This window comes from Colias eurytheme, chromosome 20, assembly GCF_061535395.1.
Source record: "Colias eurytheme isolate Ceu_HAF_F1 chromosome 20, ilColEury1 Martin Lab GWU primary, whole genome shotgun sequence".
Lineage (NCBI taxonomy): Eukaryota > Metazoa > Arthropoda > Insecta > Lepidoptera > Pieridae > Colias > Colias eurytheme.
The window spans coordinates 4,991,120-5,017,930 of record NC_142999.1 but is presented as its reverse complement, the minus strand read 5'-3'; the positions used below and the strand labels follow the sequence as shown (position 1 = coordinate 5,017,930).

Sequence of the window (26,811 nt, the reverse complement as noted above, 5' to 3'; positions counted from 1 at the left end):
AGCGCTTATTACGCGTAACGCTAAACCGAGGCTAGAATTTATTAGTGTCATAGTAACCATGATAATATTGTAGGTACTGTATGTTATAATAATGCAAATGTTGAAATATCCAATGTATAAAAATGAATGACTTAAAATTAAAATATCGAATAAATCAGAGAAAATCCAATATGTTAGGTCCAGGCATTGAGATAATATTACTACGTATGGAGGAGACACCACGAACAAAATCTGTGCGCCATTTTTTTGCTCTAACTAAGTTTTAAAAATTATTATCTAGTTAGGTACTTAACGATGAAAGTTATTCCTTTGCACTTTTCCGTATTATTTGTATTATTTGTGCAATATCGTAACACACACGAAGGCATGTTTGATGCGTTTCACTTTAAAACCATTAAAAAATACCGCTCAACATACGTCACATGACGTATGTTGAGTGGAACATAAGTGATGTAGGCGGTGTCGTCTCCATATTAATATTATCTGAATGGGTCCAGGTTAATTATGTTGCCATAGAACAAAATTCAGGACCAAATTTTAATTGTAAATATTATTATTTTTACAGAAATAGTAAATTAATTTAACTTTATGCAACATTACAATTGGTAATGACCCAAAAATTCTACCTTTACCCTTTCGCTTATTCAAAATAACCGCAAATTACCATAATTTGTGCACAAGAAAATACAGTTAAAATGAACGTTTAACCTTTAGCTCGTAAATTTGGCAAACCATTAACAAAACAACAACATTTAAAACAATATTATTTTTAACAGAAAAAGAAGTTGGAAAAGTTTGTTTTGGACCTTCGGGCCTTCTTTGGATTTTATTTGTGACGGTTTGCAAAGTTGGGGGTTTTTAGCATCCGCATGGGTGACAATTCTGCGAAGACGTCGTTATTCGAGCGTAAAAATGATAGTAGGTACAAGAAAAATAATGACTGTAATCGCATTTCATTTCCACGCTTCAATTAGTCCAGGAGTCCGCTATTCTCATTTTCCTGCTTATTTTCCGCCTTAAAAATGAAGTTAGAAGCCGATTGGATTGGAATTTTACTTTTATAAAATATTTCAATATTTGGTGGAGAAATTGTGTAACTTTACTGATATTAATATTTGATTAATTGCTATTTTGCTTTACCTAAATCGAACTAAAAAAATATCATATGTAAGTATACATTATAAAAAAATATGTTAACATCAGCTGCTAGTGATTATCTTATTATTAAGTTAGTACGTATAATGTTAACAATCTTCGAGGCGAAGAGACGTGGAATACACGAGTTGAAAATACCGGGAGCTCGTAATAAGTTTGTATTAGGATTAAATGAACTGTATGAAACAAGATTATGTGCCTGAACGCAAAAGTGTAAAGAAATGAAATTGCCACCAACCTGAAAATTATATATCTCCTGTTTTCAACTGAAAACGTCGAATCAGCTTGATTTAGCTCTTACATTGAACACAAAAGCAGAAAATGCTTGTAGTTTCGTATAATATACGCCAGTTTGTAAAATAAAATATAATTCAAATATTTTCAAAGTGAAAAGTTACAAAGCAATGGCACGGTAGTCAAAAAAATTTCACCAAACGTGACGACTGACGATAGATAAATAATATCGATGACTTTTACCACAGATGATATAAAATTTATAGAGGTATACTAGCTTTTTTTATTTACACTTTTTTAATCATAAACTCGGAAAGGCCATAGACAAAAAATAATAAGAAGAATAAATATACCTAGACAAACTTGTTCTAAATTTGAATTTATTTAAATTATTATATTCTCGGAAATTTAATTATGAAACGTCGTATTATTGTTTATTTATATTTGAAATAGAAGCACGTAGGTAGTATTTGTATTCTCTTTGATAGAAGCAACCACTTTATTAAAATGTTTATTAACATTTCTTTGGCTGATCGAAACCTAGATCTCCAGGCTATCATAATATGTAAGTACGTAATATCCAACCAACTTTATTCCATTATGATCAAGTTGATTATTTTGTTTTAACCTGAGGCGTTGTAAATGGGACTTTCTACTTTACATAATGTTTGTTCACACTTTTAAATAATAGCGGCTACCAGGTACTTTCAAACAATTTAATCGTTATTTCTTCTTGTAATTTCAGTAATTTTTACTTTAACACTTTATCTTTTATAGCATGGTGCTTGAAATTCTCGAATATTCTTTTAAATAGCTCTTTAGTTCGTTGAATAAATTATTATTTGCGTAAGTAGGATATTAGTAAGAAATCGTGACAGCCTATTAAAAGTGTGGCATTTTGCCAACATCATAAGTTTTACCAGTAGGTATAATATAATGCCACATTTAGTTTTTTTTTGTGCTTTTAAAATACTGTCTAAATATGTTTAGGGAAGTCCCAACCGTTTTGCTAGTGCTCATAACTTCGAAACAGTGGTCTAAAGATAATAATTTCTGTTTTTTCTATATTATCAGAAGGTTATATTAAAGAAAAATTTAGCAGAGAATACAAGTCAAACTGAGCCAGTGCGCGATTAGTTAAGAATATAATCAATACTAATGCAATCGTTAGTCCGCCGTCCAAACTATATAAATCACAAGCTCTGTAGAGAGATTAGTTAGTGTCAACAGAAGAAAATTAAGAGACGTGATAACATCCCTTGTCAGAAGTAATTGTTACTGTAGCTTATAACGTCTGCGACAAAATGATATCGTTAATGAATGTAGCAAATCGTTTTGTAGTTGAAAGAAGGAAAGTAAGATTACAATTGCCGAAAATAGCGTTGAACGTACAGAACAAATAACGTCTTTTTTGTTTTTGGAACTATTAATACGTCATATTATTTTTAATAGTACCTATTCTTATTAGGCATGTGCCATTTTGGTTTTAATGTTTCGGTTTTAACTAATAGATATATTTTTTTTTTTATTTAAACGTAACGATAATTCAGAATTATTCATACAGGATACGATTTCCCTTTTTACTAGTTCTGTAATTTAAGTTGATGGTTAAGTTTATTCATTGTATGTACTAATACAAAATGTTCCCTAATTATGTTTCCCATGGATGTCATCCCTAAGAAAGCCCCACCCAGTCCCATACAAAGGCGCGGAAGCTTATAGATGCGGTTTTACAAGATAAAACTTTGTCAATTCATCAATCAGCCGTGTTTATTACAATTTTGGGTTATGTTTAGTGGTATAGTTTAATCTAAATGTACTACTTATATACAACTTTCATGCAACATTTCCACTTGTTTTCCGAGCATTATTAATTGTAAAGCGAAAAATAATTTGGTAATTTTTATGTTCTTTCCGATACACCAATTGAAAAACTTAGGGGTGATATTATATTTAATTTTCATTATTGCTTTATTCAATAAAATTAAAGTACGCGTTTTCTTGTCATCAGTTTTGGGCTTATTTTCTCATATCATCACGTAACTTACATATGCTTAGCAATTAAATTTTCACAAGTCTAAAAGCCTTCTAACTTACAGATTTGGCAACTTAAAACCAAGTTCTGCCAGTTCATAAAGATTTTTGGCAACAAATCAAGGTTATAGAATAATATTTTGTGGACGTAGTGAAAGAATTAATGACTTACTTTGTACTGAGGGGATAGTTTTTATGTGCATAGGAAAATATTTCAACAATGATTCATCAAAAACATGACTTAGGGACTATTCGACTTCGAATGCGGCAATACTAAAATAATAGATTTTGATAACGAGATAACCGTTTTTATTTTATTTGTTATATTGCTATTAAGTAGTAAGATCATCTAGCAACTCATTCTGTAGAGAAACCGTTACTTATAAACTGTAACTCGTAGCATTACGATTGTAGTTTTAGGCATTGATATTTTCATAGCAATAATATAAGTTTCCAAATATGTCATGGTATTTATAACCATCCTCGACGTTTATAGACTTCATAAAAAATATAAAATATTTTATGCGACCATTTATTTTCATAATTTACAAAAAATGTAACATGTGCATTTAATGGCAAGACCGTATCTACGATCTAGTATTTATTTATCTAGATCTGAATTTCAACAAACAAAATTTACACATGCACATCTCATCTTTCTTTTCTGTTCTGTTTTGATTTTATCAAGAACGATGTTGAAAACTCACGCATATACGGTACCTACAAAGAATAATAAAAATGGCCAAAAGCAAAAATTGTAATACACATTGTCATTTTAATTTTAAACACAAATACGTCATTGTTTACGAAAGTGTCCCATTTTCCCATCGAGTTGGCAAACAAAAACTCAATTTATTACAAATCCATTTTTCGATTTACTCTTATCTTCCATCGTATTTCAATTCGCAGCGTAAACAACCTTTACCGTGTAATCTGGACGAAATCTAAAGAACTATGAGATGTAACATCTGAGATGGTTCGTAAGCAAACATTTTCATGTGAAACTGGGAGCAGGGGTAAAGTTTAATCCCCTCATGTGGATGGGCTGATCACGGCCCATAGAACACAATTCGTTTGATCTCTCTGTTCGCTAAACACTATTTATGTCCCGAGCGAAGGGCAACTGCGGTGCTGAATCATCACATTTTATAGGTTTCTAAATGAATGCTAAGAATATGGTATTTAATATAATATTTGCTATTGAAGTTCGAAATGTGCATTGCAGCAATTTGTATTCAATTTGAGCATTCTCCAAAATTCTCGCATGTATAGTATCCATAATATTATCTGTGCTACCACTAAGGAATTAAAGATAAGCCAGTAAACATATATAATTTTTAATTTATATGTAGGTTAAATATTAATATCCTAAAGTTCGTGTATTATTTATGTAAACAATTTTCGTTTGTTATTTTTTGCTAATTTTGTTTAGATTAAATTATGAAAGTCAGTTTATTTAAATATCTACCTCAAATTTGTAAAAACAAACGACCATGAAAAATGTCAGAATAAAAAGTGAATTTTCGGAGGGTAGATGTGATATTTAAATAATCTTTAGTCCAGATAAATGTGTTTTATCAAAAATATTTCAATATATTTGTAATTTTAAGGACTATGAGATTGTTACTTCTTATTATGTAACATACGTTTGCCTGGCAGAGATCACTGCATAGTGATAAGGCCGCCCTTTGTGCTTTTTAATCTTATTTTTGTAACCTTTATGTATATTTTGTTTTTTGCACAATAAAGTGTTAAATAAATAATAAATAATACTTTTTATTTAGGTAAACATTGTTGAAATAAGATTTCTCATCGTTGACATTATCGTAACCACATTTCTATTTTGTTTCAGATACGACACTATATCAACAAACCATATAAAGCTATGCCAAACCAGTATGTCCTCGAAAGTGGAATCAGAGAACAAAATGCCTGCCAAAAATGTAATATCTAAATGGCTTCGAGCGAAACAAGGAAAACATAAACACTCACCATGGCGCTAGCAAGCGAATAGCCATTGGGAAAATATGAATGCGACCGATCCGGAAATACTGGTGGCAAAAGGCCAACTTTACAATTTGCACAGAGGACCCGAATACTCGCTAGATCCCTCAGGAGCGGCGTACAATGCTGTCCTTGAACTGAACGCATCTTATGAAAACATTTCTGCATACAACATTAGCGATGAATCTAAACAGCCTTGGGATGAATACATTACTCTGCTTCAAGATCGAGCGCTCCTCGTGACTTTCCTGCTATTATTCTCTCTGACAACAGTTTTCGGAAACATGTTAGTCATCTTAGCTGTTATACGAGAACGATACCTACATACGTCAACGAACTATTTTGTGACGTCTCTGGCGGTAGCTGACTGCCTCGTAGGTCTAGTTGTGATGCCTTTCTCCGCGCTTTACGAAGTTTTAGAACACACATGGTTCTTTGGAATGGATTGGTGTGATGTGTGGCGATCTTTAGACGTTTTATTTAGCACTGCATCTATACTCAATCTGTGTGTTATATCATTAGACCGTTACTGGGCTATAACGGACCCTATTACATATCCTATGCGGATGAGCGGACGGAAGGCTGCATTCCTTATAGCGGCCGTTTGGGTTTGTTCCGGCGCTATATCCTTTCCTGCAATTGCGTGGTGGCGAGCCGTCCGCTTAGAAGAAGTTCCGGACTATAAATGCCCTTTTACGGAAAACTTAGAATACATAATATTTTCATCGACAATATCGTTTTACTTGCCGCTATTTGTGATGGTGTTTACGTATTACCGTATTTATCGTGCAGCGACTATACAGACGCGTTCGTTAAAAATTGGTACGAAACAAGTGATGCGGCCAAGTGGTGAGTTAGAGTTGACTTTGCGGATCCACAGAGGTGGAACTATGAGACAGAGAAGTGATGTGTGTCACGGTGCGTGTACGCCCGAGGAGCCCGACCAGGAGCCTCTCACCGCGTTACAAAATAATGGCTTGTCGCGGTCGTCGACACGCCTAACGAATGTAACACATAATAAACATTTACCGAAAAACTTTTCGCTGCCACGCAAACTCGCGAAGTTTGCGAAAGAGAAGAAGGCGGCAAAGACTTTAGGTATTGTAATGGGTGTGTTCATAGTGTGTTGGCTGCCTTTTTTTGTAGTGAACTTAATATCGGGTTTTTGTTCGTCGTGTATAGCACACGAAGAGATTGTGAACGTGGTGGTCACGTGGCTGGGTTGGGTCAACTCCTCCATGAATCCCGTCATTTATGCCTGTTGGAGTCGAGACTTCAGAAGGTGAGTTAAACATTTAAATACCTATATAATATATTCTTAAAGATTATTAAAATAATTTTTATATTTTTTACGTTTTATGAAATATATATGCAATTTTTATATAAGAAAATATATTCTACGTAATAGAATAAAGTACGTAAAATGGTATAAATCAATATAATAATCGCAATCTATAGAATAAAAAGCTTGATATTTATTATCAAATAAATGCCAAGCTTTCATAATACAGTCCACTAAACTCGCCATCCTATTCATCGTTTCACTATAATCTTCGTTTTAACAATGGATCGGGATAATAACACAACACACGCGAAATCCCATTTGCATGACAAAAATTTAATTTCAAACTACTATTTTAGCGCGAGGTTTACAAAAACAAACAACGACAAATAAAATGCATCGTCACTCGACTTTATTGAATAAAAGTCAAGCGTTGGAATTGGTATAGTGATAACAACGTTTTTTGTTTGCTTTTCTTTTATTATAATATAGGTGATGAGTGAAGTAAGGTAATTTTTTTAATTATCATTTATATGTAAAATTGTAAAGTTTAAATTAAACTTACCTTATTAGAAAAAAATATTAAAGAATAGTTTCAATAAAATACGTTTAAATATTGGGCAAACTTTAATAACATTCTAATAGTACAATTTATCTCTACCATATATTCAATGGTTCAGGTTTAATTTTCAAATGAATAGCTCGTACCAATCACTGCAATCCCCAAATCTGTGACAGAAAGTCGCTGCGACTGAAAATCCGTCAATTACTAAGACTTACACGATTTATCGTATGGATTCGTGACCAAAGCCTCGTAAATCATATTATCTTTATTATTCTACGTAAAAGCTGCCACTAAATCATTTAACGGAAAAATATTTGGGACATTTTTAATCCGTTTATTGCGGACGTGATGTGATGTGATTTAATATTACCTACTGAATAAATAGAAGCCGTTGACCGAAGAGAGCCAATGTGGGTTTTGGGTTTTTCGTCGTCCAAATAAAACCCCTACATTAATTACCCCAAACATATAATTAAAGCTCATATAAACACCAAATTTTATTTATTTATTACCTACATTTATTTCAGGTGACAGACAATAAATAAAATATATCCCACAAAAACATTTTCATGTAAAATGTTGCCAAGACGAGCCCATATGATTCGCACTGTCAAAAAGTTATCAGATCTCATGTAGAGCCAAGCTTCTACCACTACACGCCCTAACTCTACAAGGCCTAACTTCACAAACTCTACACCTTAGTCAAAATATGTGGCTTGGCCATTTCGCTACATTCACATCGGCGTAAGGTGAAAAATTCATTCACTGTTCATTACTTTTGTGTTATACAATAGTTCTTGTAGTAACGAACGGCCAAGCCACATATTTTGACTAAGGTGTAGAGTTTGTGAAGTTAGGCCTTGTAGAGTTACCATAATTGCATGCCCATAAACACGTTGAATCTATAAGATATCTAATTAAAATACTCAAAATCGAAACAGAACGATAAGTCAACAAGGAAATCAGTAATCAACCAGTAATTTATCAAGTCAAACTTCATACCGTAATAGCCCCTAACTTTAAAGCGGTAACAATTTTCTAACCTCAAAATTCATAAAACCATTTCATAACTGTTCACTCGTCAGAGAATAAAAAATGGCCCGATCTCGGTCCCCTGTCTAAACTTTGTAACTTTCAGTTGACTGATTGCTGTTTACTTTGCAGGCAAAATGCAACCTACACTATACAATATAACTCTATTTTTTCATAATATGAGATTCGTGTAAAATATATAGCTTGTTTTGTATTTAATTTAATGTTTGTACACGGTAGAAAGTTAACAGAAACTACAAAGAGCTGAAAAGAAAAATTCGAGTATGAGGTCATCTAAATTACACCAACTGTTGAATACTAAGGCGATCTAGACTAGACTATCCACACTAACGTAATTTTCCAATATGTTCATTAAACATAGATCTAAATTAACTGTTCCATCTAGTGGGATATAAGTATACAACGATTAAACATAGAATAAAAACAATTATACTAATGTAATACTTATAATTTGCTCTCTTTTAATTACAAATCAATCAAAGTAAAACGACGAATTATCTTTGGAATATCGTTCAAGTTATTAACAGCCAGCAAGCAAATATAATAAAAAAGTTTACATGTTTTGAAGTTCTTTTAAAACAAAAAATTGGTTGTCTGTAAAGTCCGTTTACTGACGATAGTTGAACGTGACAACGGCCTATTGTGCTTCTTTGTCGCTCGTTCCGCGCTCTCGCTTGCACTTCAAGCCTACATGGAACGCCTCAGAGTGAGGTAACGCCGCATGAGTCATGTTTTTTCGTGCGTGCAGCCGGCTATCGAATTATAAGACGTTGTCACGTCAAAAATAACAAATAGGAAAATGAGGAACGAAAGCGTGCACATATCACTCACATCTCTATCACCGCAAACAAAGTGTGAAGTCACGTTCCGTAATCGCTTAAGTCGATTCATAATTCCGTGAACTCGCGAAATCCAGACATGAAGCAGTTTTGCACACGTGTTTATGTATTCATTTTCAGAAATTCCTAGAATTCGTCGGTATCTCTATACTTACATGTATTGTATCTAGTCTTACGTTATTATATGATTTCTATTAAGCCAAGGAAATTCTTTTATGTTGGTGGAATGCGAGTCTTCTCAAACCTTTCGACTTTTCTAGATTTTATTGATATAATATATAGGTACATTATTAGCCTAAAGTTTTATATGTAATAATAATTATATAGAATCGGCCAAAATATTTATAAAATATGAAATAAGTAAGTTTTTAATACCTACACAAGTGCAATTGTATATGTCACGGCTAAAGGTAGGTGAGAACATAAACTTAAGATTAGCCGGCTAAACTTAGGTTTATTTTCGACGAGGTGTTAATGTTAGTTTGTTCTATCTTTAGCCGGCTAAACTTAAGTGTAACCGCAGGCCCGTGGCTAAAAATGTCGGGGTGGGTAGATTTGGTTAGCGCCGGGCCGGTGGAGGGCTTGAGGGGCCCGCACAGTGCCAGAAAACACTCGCCCTGTTCCTTACATGTATTATAGTAACCAAATCTACCCACCCCGACTCAGGGCAGAAAGCTGGTGGCTAGGTTAGGTTAGGTTAGAACTCTTAAGACCCGCACGAGCCGAGCGAGCGCAGCGAGCGTGCTGCGGCAGCAGCCGGCGAAGTGCCAGAAAACACTCGCCCTGTTCCTTACATGTATTATAGTAACCAAATCTACCCACCCCGACATTTTTAGCCACGGGCCTGCGGTTACACTTAAGTTTAGCCGGCTAAAGATAGAACAAACTAACATTAACACCTCGTCGAAAATAAACCTAAGTTTAGCCGGCTAATCTTAAGTTTATGTTCTCACCTACCTTTAGCCGTAACATATACACATGAGAAAGTCGAGTACCCTCGCATACTCTTGTTTCATATTTAGTACCTGCTATCGTTATTGTTCGTACATTACAAGCCCATAATACCACTAACTTGTAGAAGTGAATTATACGTGAATGCAGGTATCACATGAAAACACGGTTAGGTATTAAACAGTCTATAACGATGTTAAAGTACATGGTTACCAGGTTTCTACAACATTATATTGCTGTATTAACCATATTATATTTAACAACAAGTCTACATTATGCATAATCTGTGGCATAGCAAAGTCACATTTGCATTTTAATAAAGGAATTTCATAGCTCTTAAAACACAAGATGTTTATTCAGGATTCTAAAATACGTGATATTATCTTGTGTATGAAATTCCGTTACGCGATGTACAGCACAATTTAAATTTTATGTTATTCTTATAATTAAGTTTCAAGATATGTAGCAAATTATTTATAGTTCTAATACAAAAACTTTCTTGTATTTAAGAAGAATAAATTTAACCTTTGGTATACATATAAAAAAGGGTAATAAAGTTAATAATAAGGTATTAAATCATAAAATTATCACATCTGACATACAATAAGCAGTATAAATTAAATTCTTGAACTTAATTTAGCTTTTCAGTACTAAATTTCAAACATATAAAATACATAACGACATTATAAGTGAACGTAACAGACTCTAGATTATTGTAAAGTATATTGAATATTCTTTGGAACAAATAATTACTATATTACCTAATAACCTTTATAAACATGATATAACGGTCTTAATTTCAATATAAACACAACAACTGTCTTAACCTCTGTCACTAAAGTCGAACTGAATTAATAATATAAGTCCAATTATGAACATTTCAACGAACTGATTGATTGATTGATGGACCGAACTATGGAACGACATTAGGCGTGCTATATTGTTCCGGTGACCCAGTTAACTGAACTTCACTTCAGTCGTAACCAGTTACAAATTACAATGATTGCAATTTTTATGCAAATTACAAATTTCGGCCCATAAAAACTTTAGTGAACGATATTACTTGAATTGGTTTGAAAAGTTTTGATTGTACAATTCTGCGAGTTTAATTATATTTTTATTTTCTTTTTCGTATTACTTTTATGTGTTTTCTTCAATTTCGTTTCATACAAGATGCTGTACACAGGTGGCTGCGTAAGGAAAAAGTTATGTTTCAAATGTTTTTCATCCTTTTTCTTTTAACTTTGGTATTTTAGTTTTTCAACTTGCGATAGCTCTACTCAAATAAAAGAGACAAATCATTTTGAAAAAATAAGATAATACGTATACCAATGAGCTTTTCTCTAGAATAGACCGAAAGCTTCTTTTAATGTGGATTATATTATTTCTATCCAAGAATTTCAATTAAGTCTAGATATAATTTAGCTGAAACGGACCTTATATTGAATTCGATCCAAACTATCGATAGACATTCGTAATATATTTTTACCCAGAATAATGAAGTAGATCTTAGTTTTTATTAAAGTTACATGGATTCTAATCAAATTTCGCTTACAATTCAAAATATTCTTACTAAAATAGATCCAAAAAAGAAAATGGATATTTGGTCGAATATATTACCTACGCAGATGGTAGGTTATTTTGTCTCTCATAAATATTTAACCTTGTTTTATTTTATGAAATATTGTCTATTATAATATACCCACAATACACGAAACCTAAAAATATAAGAGATGCCAGATTCTTTGGTCAATTAAAAAAAAATTAAAATATTTTAGCACATGTCATCGATACCTTATAACTGGTATTTTAAATCTTTAAGCATAACAATTTCACTTGTATTTTGTTTATTTGCATTTTATTATTTAAAAAATAAATTTCAACAACATTTTGGCGTTTATAAAAAATGTACATTTAATAAAGTTAACAAGTTGGATATTAAAAATTAAAATGAACTCATACCTTTCCTGTATCTCAAGACAACGAAAAACACATGCCGACCTGACGCTCACTATCCTTCCGATGATATTATATCAACAAAGTTTTCCCAACCGATTTATAGCAGTCAGAAATAGCAACTGTAACAATGTTATGTCCCATTGTGGGGTTCGCTTATTTTCCTTAAACATCTCAATAGAGCGTCGGATAAATAAGAATATTTGTCAAACAGTTCCCTTTCTACATAACGAGAATAATAAAGTAACCTACAAGTTGTTCATTCAGTGAACTTGCACTTTCAGCATTCAATTATGTTCGTGTTATGGCTAAAAGTGATTAATAATCACAGGCAATAACAATAAAGCCAGTTTAACATGACAAATTGTGCGGTATTTATGGTAAATGCCGGATATAAGTTAGATTCACGATTTGAATTGAAATGGTATTTAAACATTTTCGCCAAATTTTAATATCCGAGGATAACCATTAAAATCAGCAGGTAACCGTTTTAAATAACAAATCTAAATGGTAATGATGTTGATGTCAGTTTAAATTTTCAGTACCTACGTAAATGTTAAGTGAAATAAATGGTCCGGGAGCCAGCAGCAGATTTTATGACCAAGTTCCTCTCAAGCGGTAATTAGTAAAATGCATCAAAGTATAGTATTATGAAGCCTCGTGAACGTCAGCTGGAGCTCGGTTGGGGGGAAGAGCGGTTGTAGCCTCCCGTATCAGCTGACGGTTTTTCCACCAAGATACAGCCAGCTGACATATATATTTATCCACAGTTACATATAAGCTATCATCAGGTAAATTTTTGTTTGAGAGGAAATAACGGAAAATAAATTTTTCTTTAAATTTAACTTTCATGTTCGAGACACCAGCTGACGTATAATACACCATGTTGTAACCAGCTGACTATTTTTTTTCGTTGAGATATTGGGTTACTACAATTTGACAAATTTTTAGCTGAGAGGAAATGAATGAATGAATGTATTTTTTTTTCCTATGTGCGTGGGAGGCTACAACCGCTCACCCCCCCAACCGAGCGCCAGCTGACGTTCACGAGGCTTTATAATACTATACTCTCATGCGTCTGACGAATTATCTCTTGAGAGGAAATAGTTAACCAAATTTGCACCTGGCTCCCTAACCAAAACGTTGACAGAGAAACCAATAAAGGTGTTTACTTGTATAACCTATTTAAATTACATGTATTTTATATATAATCGCAATAAAACTTCTATTATGCTGCATAAAATATTATAAACCTAACTGCACACATGATAAAAAATTTATACCTTAAAATATATAGGTACACCAATTCACTTAGGACGTTACAAAACAATCTTGTTAAAAGTTCCTAACTAGACTAAGTATGTGCCAAATTGATTTGTGCCAAAAATGTTCACATGTTTGCGTAACGGAGCATTCAAATTTAGGTTAGATTTTGTGAAGTTTCAAGCTTGAAGATAACTTCGAAGCGTTGCAACTGGTCCCGTACAAACTGCTGTTGGACCACTTGTTCATCTCTTGAGGTTTAAGACTTGACAGTTTCATACATTGAATATTTATAGCATTAGATCACGTTAGCACTGGCTACTAAATTTTAAAATTCTTACTTCTTAGTTAGTTACATGACAAGCTTTAATAAAACGTAGAATGCAGAATTTATTTCTTCTTTTTCTTTTCAATTAATAATTTGCTTCACGCTAGTAGATAACAAGGTATTTGATAATCTGTTGTCGAACAGCTGTCAATAGAGCTGTCAAATTTGTACTACGAATTGTCTATTCCTGTAGATAATTACCAAGATAATTACCACCCTATACATTATACTCTTTGATAATTACTAATTAGTAGCGACGCGTAAACTAATAAAGTAATTTGCTATTAAAATTTAATAAATCTATAATAAAATCTGTAGTTTTACAGGTTTAATTAGGTTTTGAAAATCTCACTCATATGTTTATATTGAAAAATATTTCCATCAAACTTATAAGCTTATAACTATGAGCAACAGTCGAATGTTTTCGAATGTTAAGATATGGTGTTTGTTTTACGAATATCCAAGTTTGAGATTTACTTTACTGTATGAAGATATTTTTATTAAGAAATAAATAAGCGACATTCGATATTCTTTATAAAGTTAACTACAGTATAACAAAAACTACCAGTGGCCTACATAAGTAACAAGCTATAGGCACTAAATCCCTAACATCACAACACTTGAAACCGTCACATAAAACAGAAATATCCAACGCAAAGGAATAATGAGATTGTTTAGATTTTCACAGGGCGCGCAGACGTACTCCTTCAAAGTTTATTGTGTTAGAAGGCGAAAACGAAATTACCATGAAGCGCTTGCCTTCAGTAGGCACCTAAATTGTACTTTGCGTACATTCAAATTAATTTACGGCAAAGTGCGGTAACCCTAAATAAAATACACACCGCTACTTGACGCGATAAAATTAATCGCTCTGAATACACTCCTATAGCTTTGATATAGTAATTAATTATACCTGTAATATATTTGATCAATTATTTATGGCTATCGAACATAATATCATTATTAGCTTTAAATTTACAGAACATATAAACCTATTTTGATATAGTGTTCTGTATTTATATAGTCATCAAATTTTGATGTGCTGTTATAAGTTACTAATTCGTAGTGATACGCTAGAAGCAATATAATTCCATATTAAGAACATTTATCTTTGCGAGTATAACACCCTGTCCACATCACATTTCAACACCGCAATTTATAGGGCTGTATTTAATATAAATGAGGGTTTACACATGGCTATTATTAGCCTTCTGATGAACTAAAGGCACGGCCGCTGCCGTGGATAGTACCTATCAAAACATACTGTCCAATATATACCACTAGTTATAGATAGTACCTATCAAAACATACTGTCCAATATATACATTTCGGTGAAACTGTTACATTTAAATGACGTGCAGAATATTGTTCATTTGTAATCGCGAACATTATGTCAATTTAACATCTCCTTGAAATGCTACATTAATCATTGTTGCTCTTAAATTGATGAAAATAAAGATAACATTGATAAATTAAGGAGAATTGTTAATTTGGGTCACATTACATAAATATTGTGGGAAAGCAGTGGTGAGATGACTCGGCATGTTGTCTTCGTTGTTGCAGACCATTCTTCAAATGGACAAACAGGAAGATATGAGAAATATGTCTTATTGTTCTGACATTAAATTGTGTTATTTTTTTATATTTCGATTTAATATTTAAATGCTAATTATATTTATCTTAGGTAATTGACAAATATATCCTATATTAAAAAATTTTATCAAATTAGTTGTCTACAAAGTTGACATCAACATTAACTTAATCGTAACCTACAAAGAAAATCTTAAACAGAAACGGTATGTATGTACGGTACCTCAACAATAGTCGGCACAGATAACGAGCTCAAAAGACAATATTTGACGTAAACAATAAAGTTCAATGCTTCGCTGTCAGAACACAAGACGCGCAAACTCCGTGCCGAGGTGACAATATTTTCTTGATTAATTAAACAGGCAAATTCTATTAATCATAATCTTGTCGAAACGAAGGCCTCAAGCGATTTTCAACGTCTCCAATAATCCATTTAAAGTTGGTCGGACGCGCTCATCTTAGTTCGCGTCTGAAGTTATTAGATTTACTTCGCAAAGAACGAATCGGGTAAATATTAAATACCCCGCAGTGCTTACGGGTTAATGGTATTAGAAAGGATTGACTGGAGTTTTGTTGCTTATTAAGGCCTATATTAAGTCTTTGAGAACTTTCATTTCAACCACTTGGAAATCTCTTGAAGTCAATAAAATAATCAACTTATTATCATATTAAGATAATTTGACGCCGGTAATCTAAAGAGTGATTAAGTCCATTATCTTCGATATTTCGTAACCCCGCAACCCTCCACGCGTTCCTGAGAAAAGAGTCTTGACAGACATACAGAAAGATCCTTTAAAGTTCCTTCGTTTTTTCCTTTTCTCATTCGGAACCCTAAAAATGCAATGCTTTAATAAAAAAGGTGTGATAAAAGACATTTTGTAAGTGGGTGATAAATGGAATAAGTTTGAGATCCCCGGTGTAAACAACTGAATGCTGCATGTATAAATTCAAATATGTATAGACATATTATGTCTATACATATTTGAATTGTAGTTTGAAGTTTGAACATATGTTCAAACTTCAAACTTCCTGTTACGTTTTGTTTGTTTGAACTTGTGTTTGTACATGATTCGCGAGTTGCAACTGTGTATACTGTATACCGATGCAATAAAAAATCTGCAACAATCCACGAATATTGAGTCAAAATACAGATTCAATATCATGGAGTATATCTTCAGAAAGAAATGGTTTTTCCATTCATATTTTATCTTTTTCTCGTTAAAGTAACTTAACATTTTTAATTCGTTCATACACTACTATTTCAATTTCATATTTTAAAATAACTTTTGGGTATTGTCAAGGTCGCAAGAAAATTCAACACATCTGTTTCCTTTTAGTCTACATTAATTTTTAAAACATTCCTAGAGCAGTAACGTTCAATGCAATCTCCGAAACTTATTCACTCTGTATAAATTCAATTTCATCACAGGCAATTTTCTGGCGACGCTAAACTTCACGTACTACTTTCATATACTTACATAAACACTTTTCTGGTGCACTCTCCTTTCATTATAAAAAAATAATAGCCAAATTTTAGTTTAATAAATTCGAATTACCTATAACAGAAATTGAAAATAGAATGACATAAAGTAACAGTAGTTTTTGTCTGACTAAATCTACTATTATTGCTCTTACTTATAAAGATATTAAAAGCAATACTTTCCTACCCTCATATTTTGCTACATCTGCTAAACAACATTTACGTTTACGATGTAAGTATCAACATAAAACTAAACAGTCATTGGCCAGGGACAGAACTCAGAAGTGGACGAAAAAGAACGAATATCACTTACATCTGGGCACGATTAGTGAAACGAACGACGCAATTACAGTGGCAAGTGGAATGGAAAATTATCTGTAACCCCGTGGCAGCTTCCACTAAATTAAAAAAGCTACGACAAACCGAGGGAAACGCGATTTTTGTACACTCTCGTAGGGCACAATTTTCACTGAAAAGTATAATTAAGATATGGAAGTGTCAGCTCTTGTTAAAGCGGGTGTTTTATGAGAGTATCATTAAGCTGTGTTATTTGTATTTAATTTCATTCACAACAAGACTACCTACTTCCTAAATTATGAACCCAGAAAAAAAACTGGTTTTAAAACTTTTCCAAACTAAATAGTATGTTTACCGCAATACAGCCCATAATTATAAGAAATCGACTAATATTTATAGAATAAAATCAACTAAATATATCAATCCAGAGTAGCCATGTTTCCTACACAACACTTGAGACGCTATCCCGCTTAAAACCATCAATATACCGTTCAGTAGGTTGTCGCATTTTACTTACAAGCAAAAACCGGGAAAATCACTTTACATTTTATATGGTAATCCGTTAGAACACGTCTTACGTCCCCGGGTCGGCTAATGGAGAGCTCCCGGACGAAACGGCGCCTTTTTGTCAACCGACAATACCACAAATTGTGGGGGTTTGCTCACTGTCCTATATTATATAACCTTATAAACTTATACTTTATGTTGTTACCTCCAGGATTTATTACTGCTACGTGAAGTTACGTGAGAAGGTCTAATTTAAATCGATATGACTCTTCTCTGTTATTATAGGAATTTGTTAAAAATGGTTTTGTTTCGTTTAGTTTAGTGCTAATAGTTCGCACCTAACCACTATGATTCATACCAGTTAAAGCCATTTTGTCTACACGAGTTTGAAATAAATAACTGCACACTTATCAATTAGCTTTTCTACATAAAAGGTCATGCCAAAAATACAAACTTTAGATAAACTACTGTAAGCGAATAAAAACTTAAAGATACCGGACTAAGATTTGTATTCATACAAGTAATTTAATAAAAACTAATGTGTGTGATTTTCAATAAAAGAAAACTGTAGGTTAATATTTTTTCTTTCCACCTGCAAAAAATTGAAAGTGATTATCATAATATATTTCACAGTAGACACTTGTCCTGGCTTTTCAGGGGTTAATGCGGAATAGAAATATAGGGCTTATGGGATTCGGCAAAAAGCTTATGTTAAAGTGAAACTTTTATTACATCGTCTCAAACTTTTTGGTCTATGTAGCGCATGTCGCGTGTATCGCGGCTGCCGAATAGGTATACCTACTCGGCAGCCGACCGTCACGCGACATGCGCTACACAAAGCAGTGTTCGGAACCGTTCGAACAGTTTCACTTTTACCGTGGTTTCATAAAACCACACATTTTTTTAATTGTAAATCAATTTCTAATCTTTGAGTTCATATTGCATCGTATTACAATAAAAAAAAAGTAAAATATTTATTTTTTGTTCTTTAATATTATTTAAGTTCCTATACATATTACATGTGTAATTCCATAGGCACACATTGAATTTCATAGCCCAAATACGTCCTAAACCCTCATAAAATACCTTAATAGGATATTGATGAAGCCCGAATAAATAAGCTTCCATTGTTATCAGAAATTTTGTTAGATACAGTTGATATAGTGACTTGCGTATTAGCGTGATTCAACGCGTGATTACCAAGTTACTGGGAGATTTTGATCTTTTAACAATTAGTGGTTAGATTACATTGTATATTAAGGGCGCGTATAAAGTCAAATCACCAATCAACTTTTAGTTGATACGTGTAATATTCAAGACCAAATATAAAAAATAAAATATATGTAAAACTTGATGATATTTTCGATTATATTGTCAGATCAAAAACATAAAATATTGAAATTGACTCGATAGAAAAAATTCACGAAGTTACCTCTAAATTTCACACTTTTACGTTTTTTACTGGACATGGTAATACTTATTATGATTTTTTTTTCATAAACAATTATATTAAAACATTTGCAAGATATTTGTCAGAGCATTTTGTGTAATTACTTTTAGTTTTGGTTTAATCACGATAAAACACTTTTGGCGCTTACTATATTTTTAATTACGCAAGAAATCATCTTCCATCGCACGTTCCGGGAGCTAAAAACATAATTCTATTTCATACATCAGACGCTATCGCTCCGTTGAGACGAGTAGACCACGCTAAAATTGCTGCGCCGTGTTTTATAATTACGCCGAATATTGATTTGTTGAAAATGGTAAACATCAAAATGAAAGACTTAAGAAACGAGAACTAAAGAAGATTCAAATTGAAAAGATAACTAAATGTCGAAGTTAAGTTATAATAGTATTGTTATAATATTAATAAATAATAATTATAATATAAAAAGATAAGTCTTGATTTACCTATTTGAGAAAGTTTAGTTTCTGTAAAATAATTTCCGCGGGCTGAGTATTGACGCGATAGCAGCAGCAACTATAGATAGGTAAATAAAATTCATAGTGGTACCTAATTCTTACAGTCGCGGTGCAATCAATCAAGTCAAGAAAGATTTATATTATTATTATTACTATAGGCAGATCCTATGTTCGCTCCAGTAAATAATAATATAAATAATATGTAAACCGGTTGTGAATAGTACATATATATTATATTTACAATCTGTATTAGATAATCATACATAACATCTATACATAGGTATAACAAATTCGTACGAAAGTCAAAACTGTACTTACATTGAATAGGTATTTTTTTATAATATACATATGTATATATGTATATATATAATATATTAATAATCTGTATTACATAGTAATATGTAGTACATATCTATACATAAATATAGTTTATTTATATATATTATAAATTTCTAAATTTCGAAGAACTTTGTAATATTTTATAAAGGATAATTTTTATTTTTATTTTTAGAATAATTGCTGAGTCGAAAAATGTCGTACAATCTAATAGTCCATTGAATAAAAAGTTCTAGAGTGCGTGAGTTAGTAACGTAAGATGTTTCTTCGGAAACATGTCAAGAGTCCCTAGGTAATAAACATACTAAAACCCCGGGCCACTAGGAGGAGCCCCGGAGTGGGGGGAGGGGGAAAATGGGTCCATTTTTTCATTTTTCGCTTAAATCTCAAAAACGGTACATGTTAGAGAAAAACTTTCAAGGAAAAGTTGAAAGGCCATAAAATTATCTACAAGTTGTACCTGAATCATTTTTTCCTATATCCTACCGTTTCTGAGTTATACGCAGTAAAACATGATTTTGGCTCAAACAATTTCCACATCAATCGATCAAAAAATATTTATTTCTTCCAAAAAACTCAAAAGTGCAACTTGTGACTGGTACTGTTAGATTGCTTTTAATTAGGTCTATAATTGGTAAAATAAACACATTCCTCCATGGAAGCCTTTAGGAGGAATCGATTGCCAAAATACTATATTAGGGTAGTTTGAGTTACTGAACTTGATCTTTTTATTTTTTTTAGGTCTATCATTGATAAAAATACCAGATTCCACCATGGAGGCGTTTACGGGAAATTGAATTTTATTAGGGTAGTTAGTTAAAAAGTTCATGTATCGTAACTACCCTAATAAAATTCAATTCCCCGTAAACGCCTCCGTGGTGGAATCTAGTATTTTTATCAATGATAGACCTAATTATGAGCAATCTATCTGTACCGGTCACAAGTTGCACTTTTGAGCTTTTTGGAAGAAAAAAAATAAAAAGTTCATGTATCGTAACTACCCTGATAAAATTCAATTCCCCGTAAACGCCTCCGTGGTGGAATCTGGTATTTTTAGCAATGATAGACCTAATTATGAGCAATCTATCTGTACCGGTCAAAAGTTGCACTTTTGAGTTTTTTGGAAGAAAAAAATAAAAAGATCAAGTTCAGTAACTCAAACTGCCCTAATATAATATTTTGACAATCGATTCCTCCTAAAGGCTTCCATGGAAGAATGTGTTTATTTTACCAATTATAGACCTAATTAAGAGCAATCTATCAGTACTGGTCACAAGTTGCACATTTGAGTTTTTTGGAAGAAAGAAATATTTTTTGATCGATTGATGTTGAAATTGTTTGAGCCAAAATCATGTTTTACTGCGTATAACTCAGAAACGGTAGGATATAGGAAAAAATGATTCAGGTACAACTTGTAGATAATTTTATGGCCTTTCAATTTTTCCTTGAAAGTTTTTCTCTAACATGTACCGTTTTTGAGATTTAAGCGAAAAATGAAAAAATGGACCCATTTCCCCCCTCCCCCCACTCCGGGGCTCCTCCTAGTGTCCCGGGGTTTTAGTATGTTTATTACCTAGGGACTCTTGACATGTTTCCGAAGAAACATCTTACGTTACTAACTCACGCACTCTAGACCCCCCTTGGAGGGACTCATTCAATGGACTATAACCAAATTAATCAAAATAAAGTTCTGGAGGAATGTGTGTCGTCGACTGCGTATGTTTATTTAAAAATAGTATCTAACTATACTCGCTATTTCGACAGACTTTTTTTACGGATTCGTGCTCTATACTGTTTCCCTAATATTGTTTTTTTTTTATATATTACATACAGACAGTTTTTTTACTGTTTTATAATATGTATAGATTATCATTAATAATTATAAACAAATAATAATAAAAAGACATATTACATAATTTGTGATGATTTCAACTTCACTGTTTTATACAATTATTTTAGACAACATACCTACTAACTACCGAAAATACGCGTTGAACGAGCGAAGAATATTGTGTATAATTTAGCGTGCGATGAACTTTACGTACGTTGGATGAGCCGGGTGTATGAGGGTATTGTGAGGGCGCGCGGCATGGCGCGTAATGGGCGAGGCTTAATCGTAGAATTATCTGGCTTTATACGCCCTCTTAATTCACGCATCATACAAAGATTTATAAATAAATGGTTTATTATCTAACAGGCGAATATATAATTTTTTCAAGATTTCATTTACTTTAATTACTTATTATTTTGATTTATGTAGTAATAAGAAGGGAACTTGCCTAATCCGTATTTGAAATAGTTTTTAACATACTAATAAAAACACAACGGCATTACATATACAGGGTGTAATCGTTAAGTGTGCACAAGCGATTATTCCGTAACTATTGCAGATATCAAAAAACTTTAAACTGATATCGAAAGTACTTAACCTAATGAGTGAAATGGCCATAATAAATTTTTAAAAATAAAACGAGAAATAACCAAAAATGTTACATTAAACGCTCCCATACAATTTATTTCCCATACATTTTGTATTCATAGCAGATTTTCGAAGTGACGTCCTTATTGTGCAATACAATGAGGAGGTCTATTTACAGTTTCTAAATGAACTTCCCTCCAAATTTGCGAAGTAATTAAAGCAGAAAACCAAAAAAAACAAAAAAAAACTAAAATCTTTCATATTAAATGTATAGGTTGATCCAAAAGTAATGATAATTGGGTATTTCCTGTGCACATAAAAATATAAAATAAATGTTTTATGCTTGCTCATGTAATCACTAAGTTATCACAAAAAAATTATATCTACAGGCCACGTTTCCAAGTATTAACATTAATTTTAATGTGAACAGTGCGAGCCAGAATGTTTCCCGACGAAAAGAAGAAACAACGATTCGACATTTAGAGGGTGAATTTCTAAATTTTTAATGAGATCAGGATAATTTTTTGTCACGATTTGTGACCATGGGCGTTACCTGGGTTCACCATGTTTATGCTGAAACCAAGAAACAATCAATGGCCTGGATGCGAGCTTCCAAAGTGACGGTGAAGATTTTCAAAGTGAAAATTAGTGGGATAGATTAAAGACGTAGTTTTTTGGGACGCTGAAGAAATGTGGAATATTTTAAGAAGGTAGCCACTACTACACAGGGCTCTTACTACACAGACCAAATTAAAAGATTGCGGGTAGGTTAGTAAGAAAAAGAGACATGGCAAACTTCGGTCTTGAATATTGGTTCACCAAGACAACGCACCAGATCACAAAGCGTCAGTTGCGATGGCTGCCAATCAAAAATCGGCATTGAAAATGCTTGAACACCCACCCTGTTTGTAAGATCTAGCTCCTAGTTAATTCTATCTCTTACCTCGGCACAAGAAACACCGTCGATACGAGAAATTTTAAGACGACAGCGAAGTGATGGCCGATTTTGAGGGGTTTTTGTAGATGAAGTCAAAGTTTTTTTTTTCTAAGTTAAGGAAAAAAAATATCGAAGTATATTATCTAGTTAGAAGACTATCTAGAGAAATACATAATTATTTTAACTGTAATGACCTTGTTTAATATTGATTATCATTACTTTTGGATCAACCCATGTACATGGGATATTCATATCTCATACTAAATGTATGGGAGGGTTTAAAGTTAATTTTTTAGATATTTCTCGTATTATTTTTAAAAATTTATTATGGCCATTTTACTCATTAGGTTAAGTACTTTCGATATCAGTTTAAAGTTTTTTGATATCTGTAATAGTTACGGAATAATCGCCTGTGCACACTTAACGATTACACCCTGTATACTATAATATTAACTATCGTATTTGTTAAAGCTCTAGCTATCAGCTTGTCCCTTTCATTTGTATGATAATGAGAGTGACAGGAATCTATATTAATTCCCTTCGATGTATAATATGTATGTACATTGTACAACTATATTTATTCTGTCTAAATATGTGCGCAAATATTTAGATACAAATACGTTTAACCCGTGTTTTATTTACACGGAGATCCAATTAAAATTTCTAATGAAGATATTCTGTAATTAATATGGTGATTTCATCCACATTGAGAAAATCTCGCATGGATTATGTAAATTTTATTTATAAGCTGAGACTGATTTATTTATATGCAAAGGTTTTGGGCGGGTTACTCACCACAAATAATCAGGCCTACGGCTCGCCGTCGGATGGAATCAAAGATCCGATATTTCGTATTTAGGCTGGTCCCTAAAAACGATCCTTCTAGGAAACTCGATAATTAAATTTTTCAGGGACTACGGATATTTAACGTCTCTTGTACATACGTGCTTATTCGATCTTGGACAAAGATGACAAATATATTGAACGTGAGTGCTTTTTATCGGAACTTTATAAATTCTTAAGACTTATTATTCTTCATTTAAACATTATAAGGAGATATAGTGATTAGGCATTTTTGTTTCTACCTGTATTTTAATTTATATATTAAATGAACCAAAGTTTTTCGGTTTGAACGTAGCCCGAGGGAGGAAGGAAAGTTCACGGTTAAATACATTAAAGCAAACAAACCAAAATATCACATGCACGTGGATTCATACATAAATATAGATATGTTTTAAATATATTCATGTTATATGGAGTTGTTTTCATTAAAAAATATTTTTAATTCATTGGTAATTAACCGATTCATAATAATTATTGCAATACCCATGATGTCGTAATACACGATACACGAGTCACGTTTTCGTTAAAATTATTTACTTATATGTATTTCATTCCTCTTAAAATTTTATATTTTGGTTTCCTGTAATATTTATAAATTAAAACACAAAAGGTCTCAAGACATAAATCAAAGCTAGGTACACAAAGGGAGCTCAGATTAAACGTTTACTCTTTGCCACATTGAGCCTTCTGCCCCAGGCCTTCATACACTTGGCTTTGTACTACATAACACACTTATATTGATGCTCTAGGTGAAGTAATTATCTGAAAAGTATTTATATCTGTAAATAAAAAAGGTAACTATAGTGTTTTCTCAATATTATATAAAAAAATGTGTAACAAGTACCTAATAGGTAAAGGCAGAATAGGTACAAATGGTTTTGAATATAAATGATAAGTTTTCTATAGGCTCATGTGTGTACGATTTTTTTATAATGATTTGAAAACATTTAACATCAAAGAACTAAATATCTTAAACATTTTGCATATAGTTTTAAAATAGCTTATTCGAGATAAGTTTGACTTCACAAGTAAGATTTGTCTCTAAATGTATTCGCAAATTCACTGCAGAACTTCCCCTAAACTTTGTACAACGGCGAGTCTGGCTAATTCCTAACGATTAACTTAAGTACATTTAGAAAATCTTCTTTTATTAAACTAAGTCGGAATATTTTTCTCGTTGTTAACCTTTTTTGTAACAGACAGACATAATCATGACTACGATAGACAATATAGTTAAAGTTTATTATAACATACACTAATACTAAGTTAGTTAATCTCATATATTTCATGTATGATAGAAACATTTTTAAACTAATTTTGCTTCTTTATTTTCATTACCAACCGTACCATCAAATTAAATAGAGATCAAACGACCGCCCATAATTTTACGAGTAATAAACCTAAGTAACACTAATTTAAAAGAAATTGTCTTTCATCAAACACCAGCCAAATTGAAATAAAAACTGAAGCTATTTACACATTAAAACGAGGTGAAGTCATTTATTAAGTATTGATAGCTATCTACTATAATTGCTCCAGTATCAACTGCTAAAATACATTTATTATAAAATAGGTACCATTTTATCTTACACGCTTAAACCTGATCTTGAATGATCTTGAAACTTCTCATAAGCATCCGTTAACTTGGCATTTGTCCAAAACGTTCATGGTGTTAAGACTTAAGATGCTTTCGATCGCTATTTCTTGGAAACGCTCTAAGCCTCATTGTTAGTTATGCAACCCTAGTACTTATGATCATACATAATATGCTTTAGACTGCTTTAATATTTTATCTAAAAACGCACAATTTAGTCGCTGTTGTAAATTTTTAGGTAAAAGTTTTTAAATTCACCAGCATAGTTTATTATTCATGACTTTGTCACGGATAGAAATAACTCTGTGGAAATAACTTATCATTTTCTAAAGTTCTTACTATTTCGACATTTGGTTTCAATTTTAAATCGGTTCATTGATTCAGCTGTGGAATTGTAAAGATATTCTTATTACATCTTGTTTTATATTCGAATGAATTCCAGACACATTCATTCCCTTTTTATTAAAAAATGTCTTTTGAATTAGTTTAACATAATTTTGTTCTGAACTTCGTTTTAATGAACAGCAGTTTTAACTTTATACTCTAAGATTTAGAACAAGGTTCATTTTTGTATAACATAAATACCATCAAATGGAAGAATGAATTTTTAGAGCCTCTACAGTTTATTTCAGTCCAATCTATTTCCCTGGTTATTAAATCCTAAATTGGCCTGTACAACACGGCTTCTTCCCAAAATAGTGCCTGTTAACTCTTGAAGCAGCTTTATACTATTTATATGAAAACCCAGATTAATTGTATATTTAGGCAACATAGACATTGAAAACAATACAGCCAGAAGCAAATTTAGCTCGTTTTCCGGTTATATTTGCTAAAGATTTTCACATAGTCGTAGCTTTTTATTTATGAGACGCCTCATGCCATGTGTCGTTGACAAAACGCGTAGTAGGCGTAGACCATTGTTATTTAAAATCCATTAGCCTACATACCGAAGGTCTGTGTCGCAAATATTTCTTGGAACACAGAAAAAGTCGTTAGTTTTCCCTTTACTTAATGTCTTTTATTCTTTCCCCTTCGGAATTATTCTGTAAGATTATTCTTAGGTTATATTTTAAAACAACTTCCAATTTAAACTTTTGTCTAAAATTTACGGTAAAAAGTGGAATCTACATTTTATTTCTTTTTCATGGATTCTTTTCATTTCTTGACTACGTAAGTAATATATCTGCGTTTAAACTTCTAATAGCCTCATTAAGCTTA

The 26,811-nt window shown here is 32.3% G+C and overlaps 1 protein-coding gene across 2 annotated transcripts in view; it reads left to right on the top strand.

Moving 5' to 3' along the window:
• Nucleotides 1-5,450: 5,450 nt before the first annotated feature.
• LOC149899621 (dopamine receptor 2-like) overlaps nucleotides 5,451-26,811 on the top strand; it is a 34,010-nt gene continuing 12,649 nt past the window's right edge. For both annotated transcript variants that reach the window (XM_090113909.1, XM_090113908.1), the window contains exon 1: nucleotides 5,451-6,709. In XM_090113909.1, coding sequence (XP_089970035.1) covers nucleotides 5,451-6,709 — 1,259 coding nt within the window. The remainder of the gene's footprint in view (nucleotides 6,710-26,811) is intronic.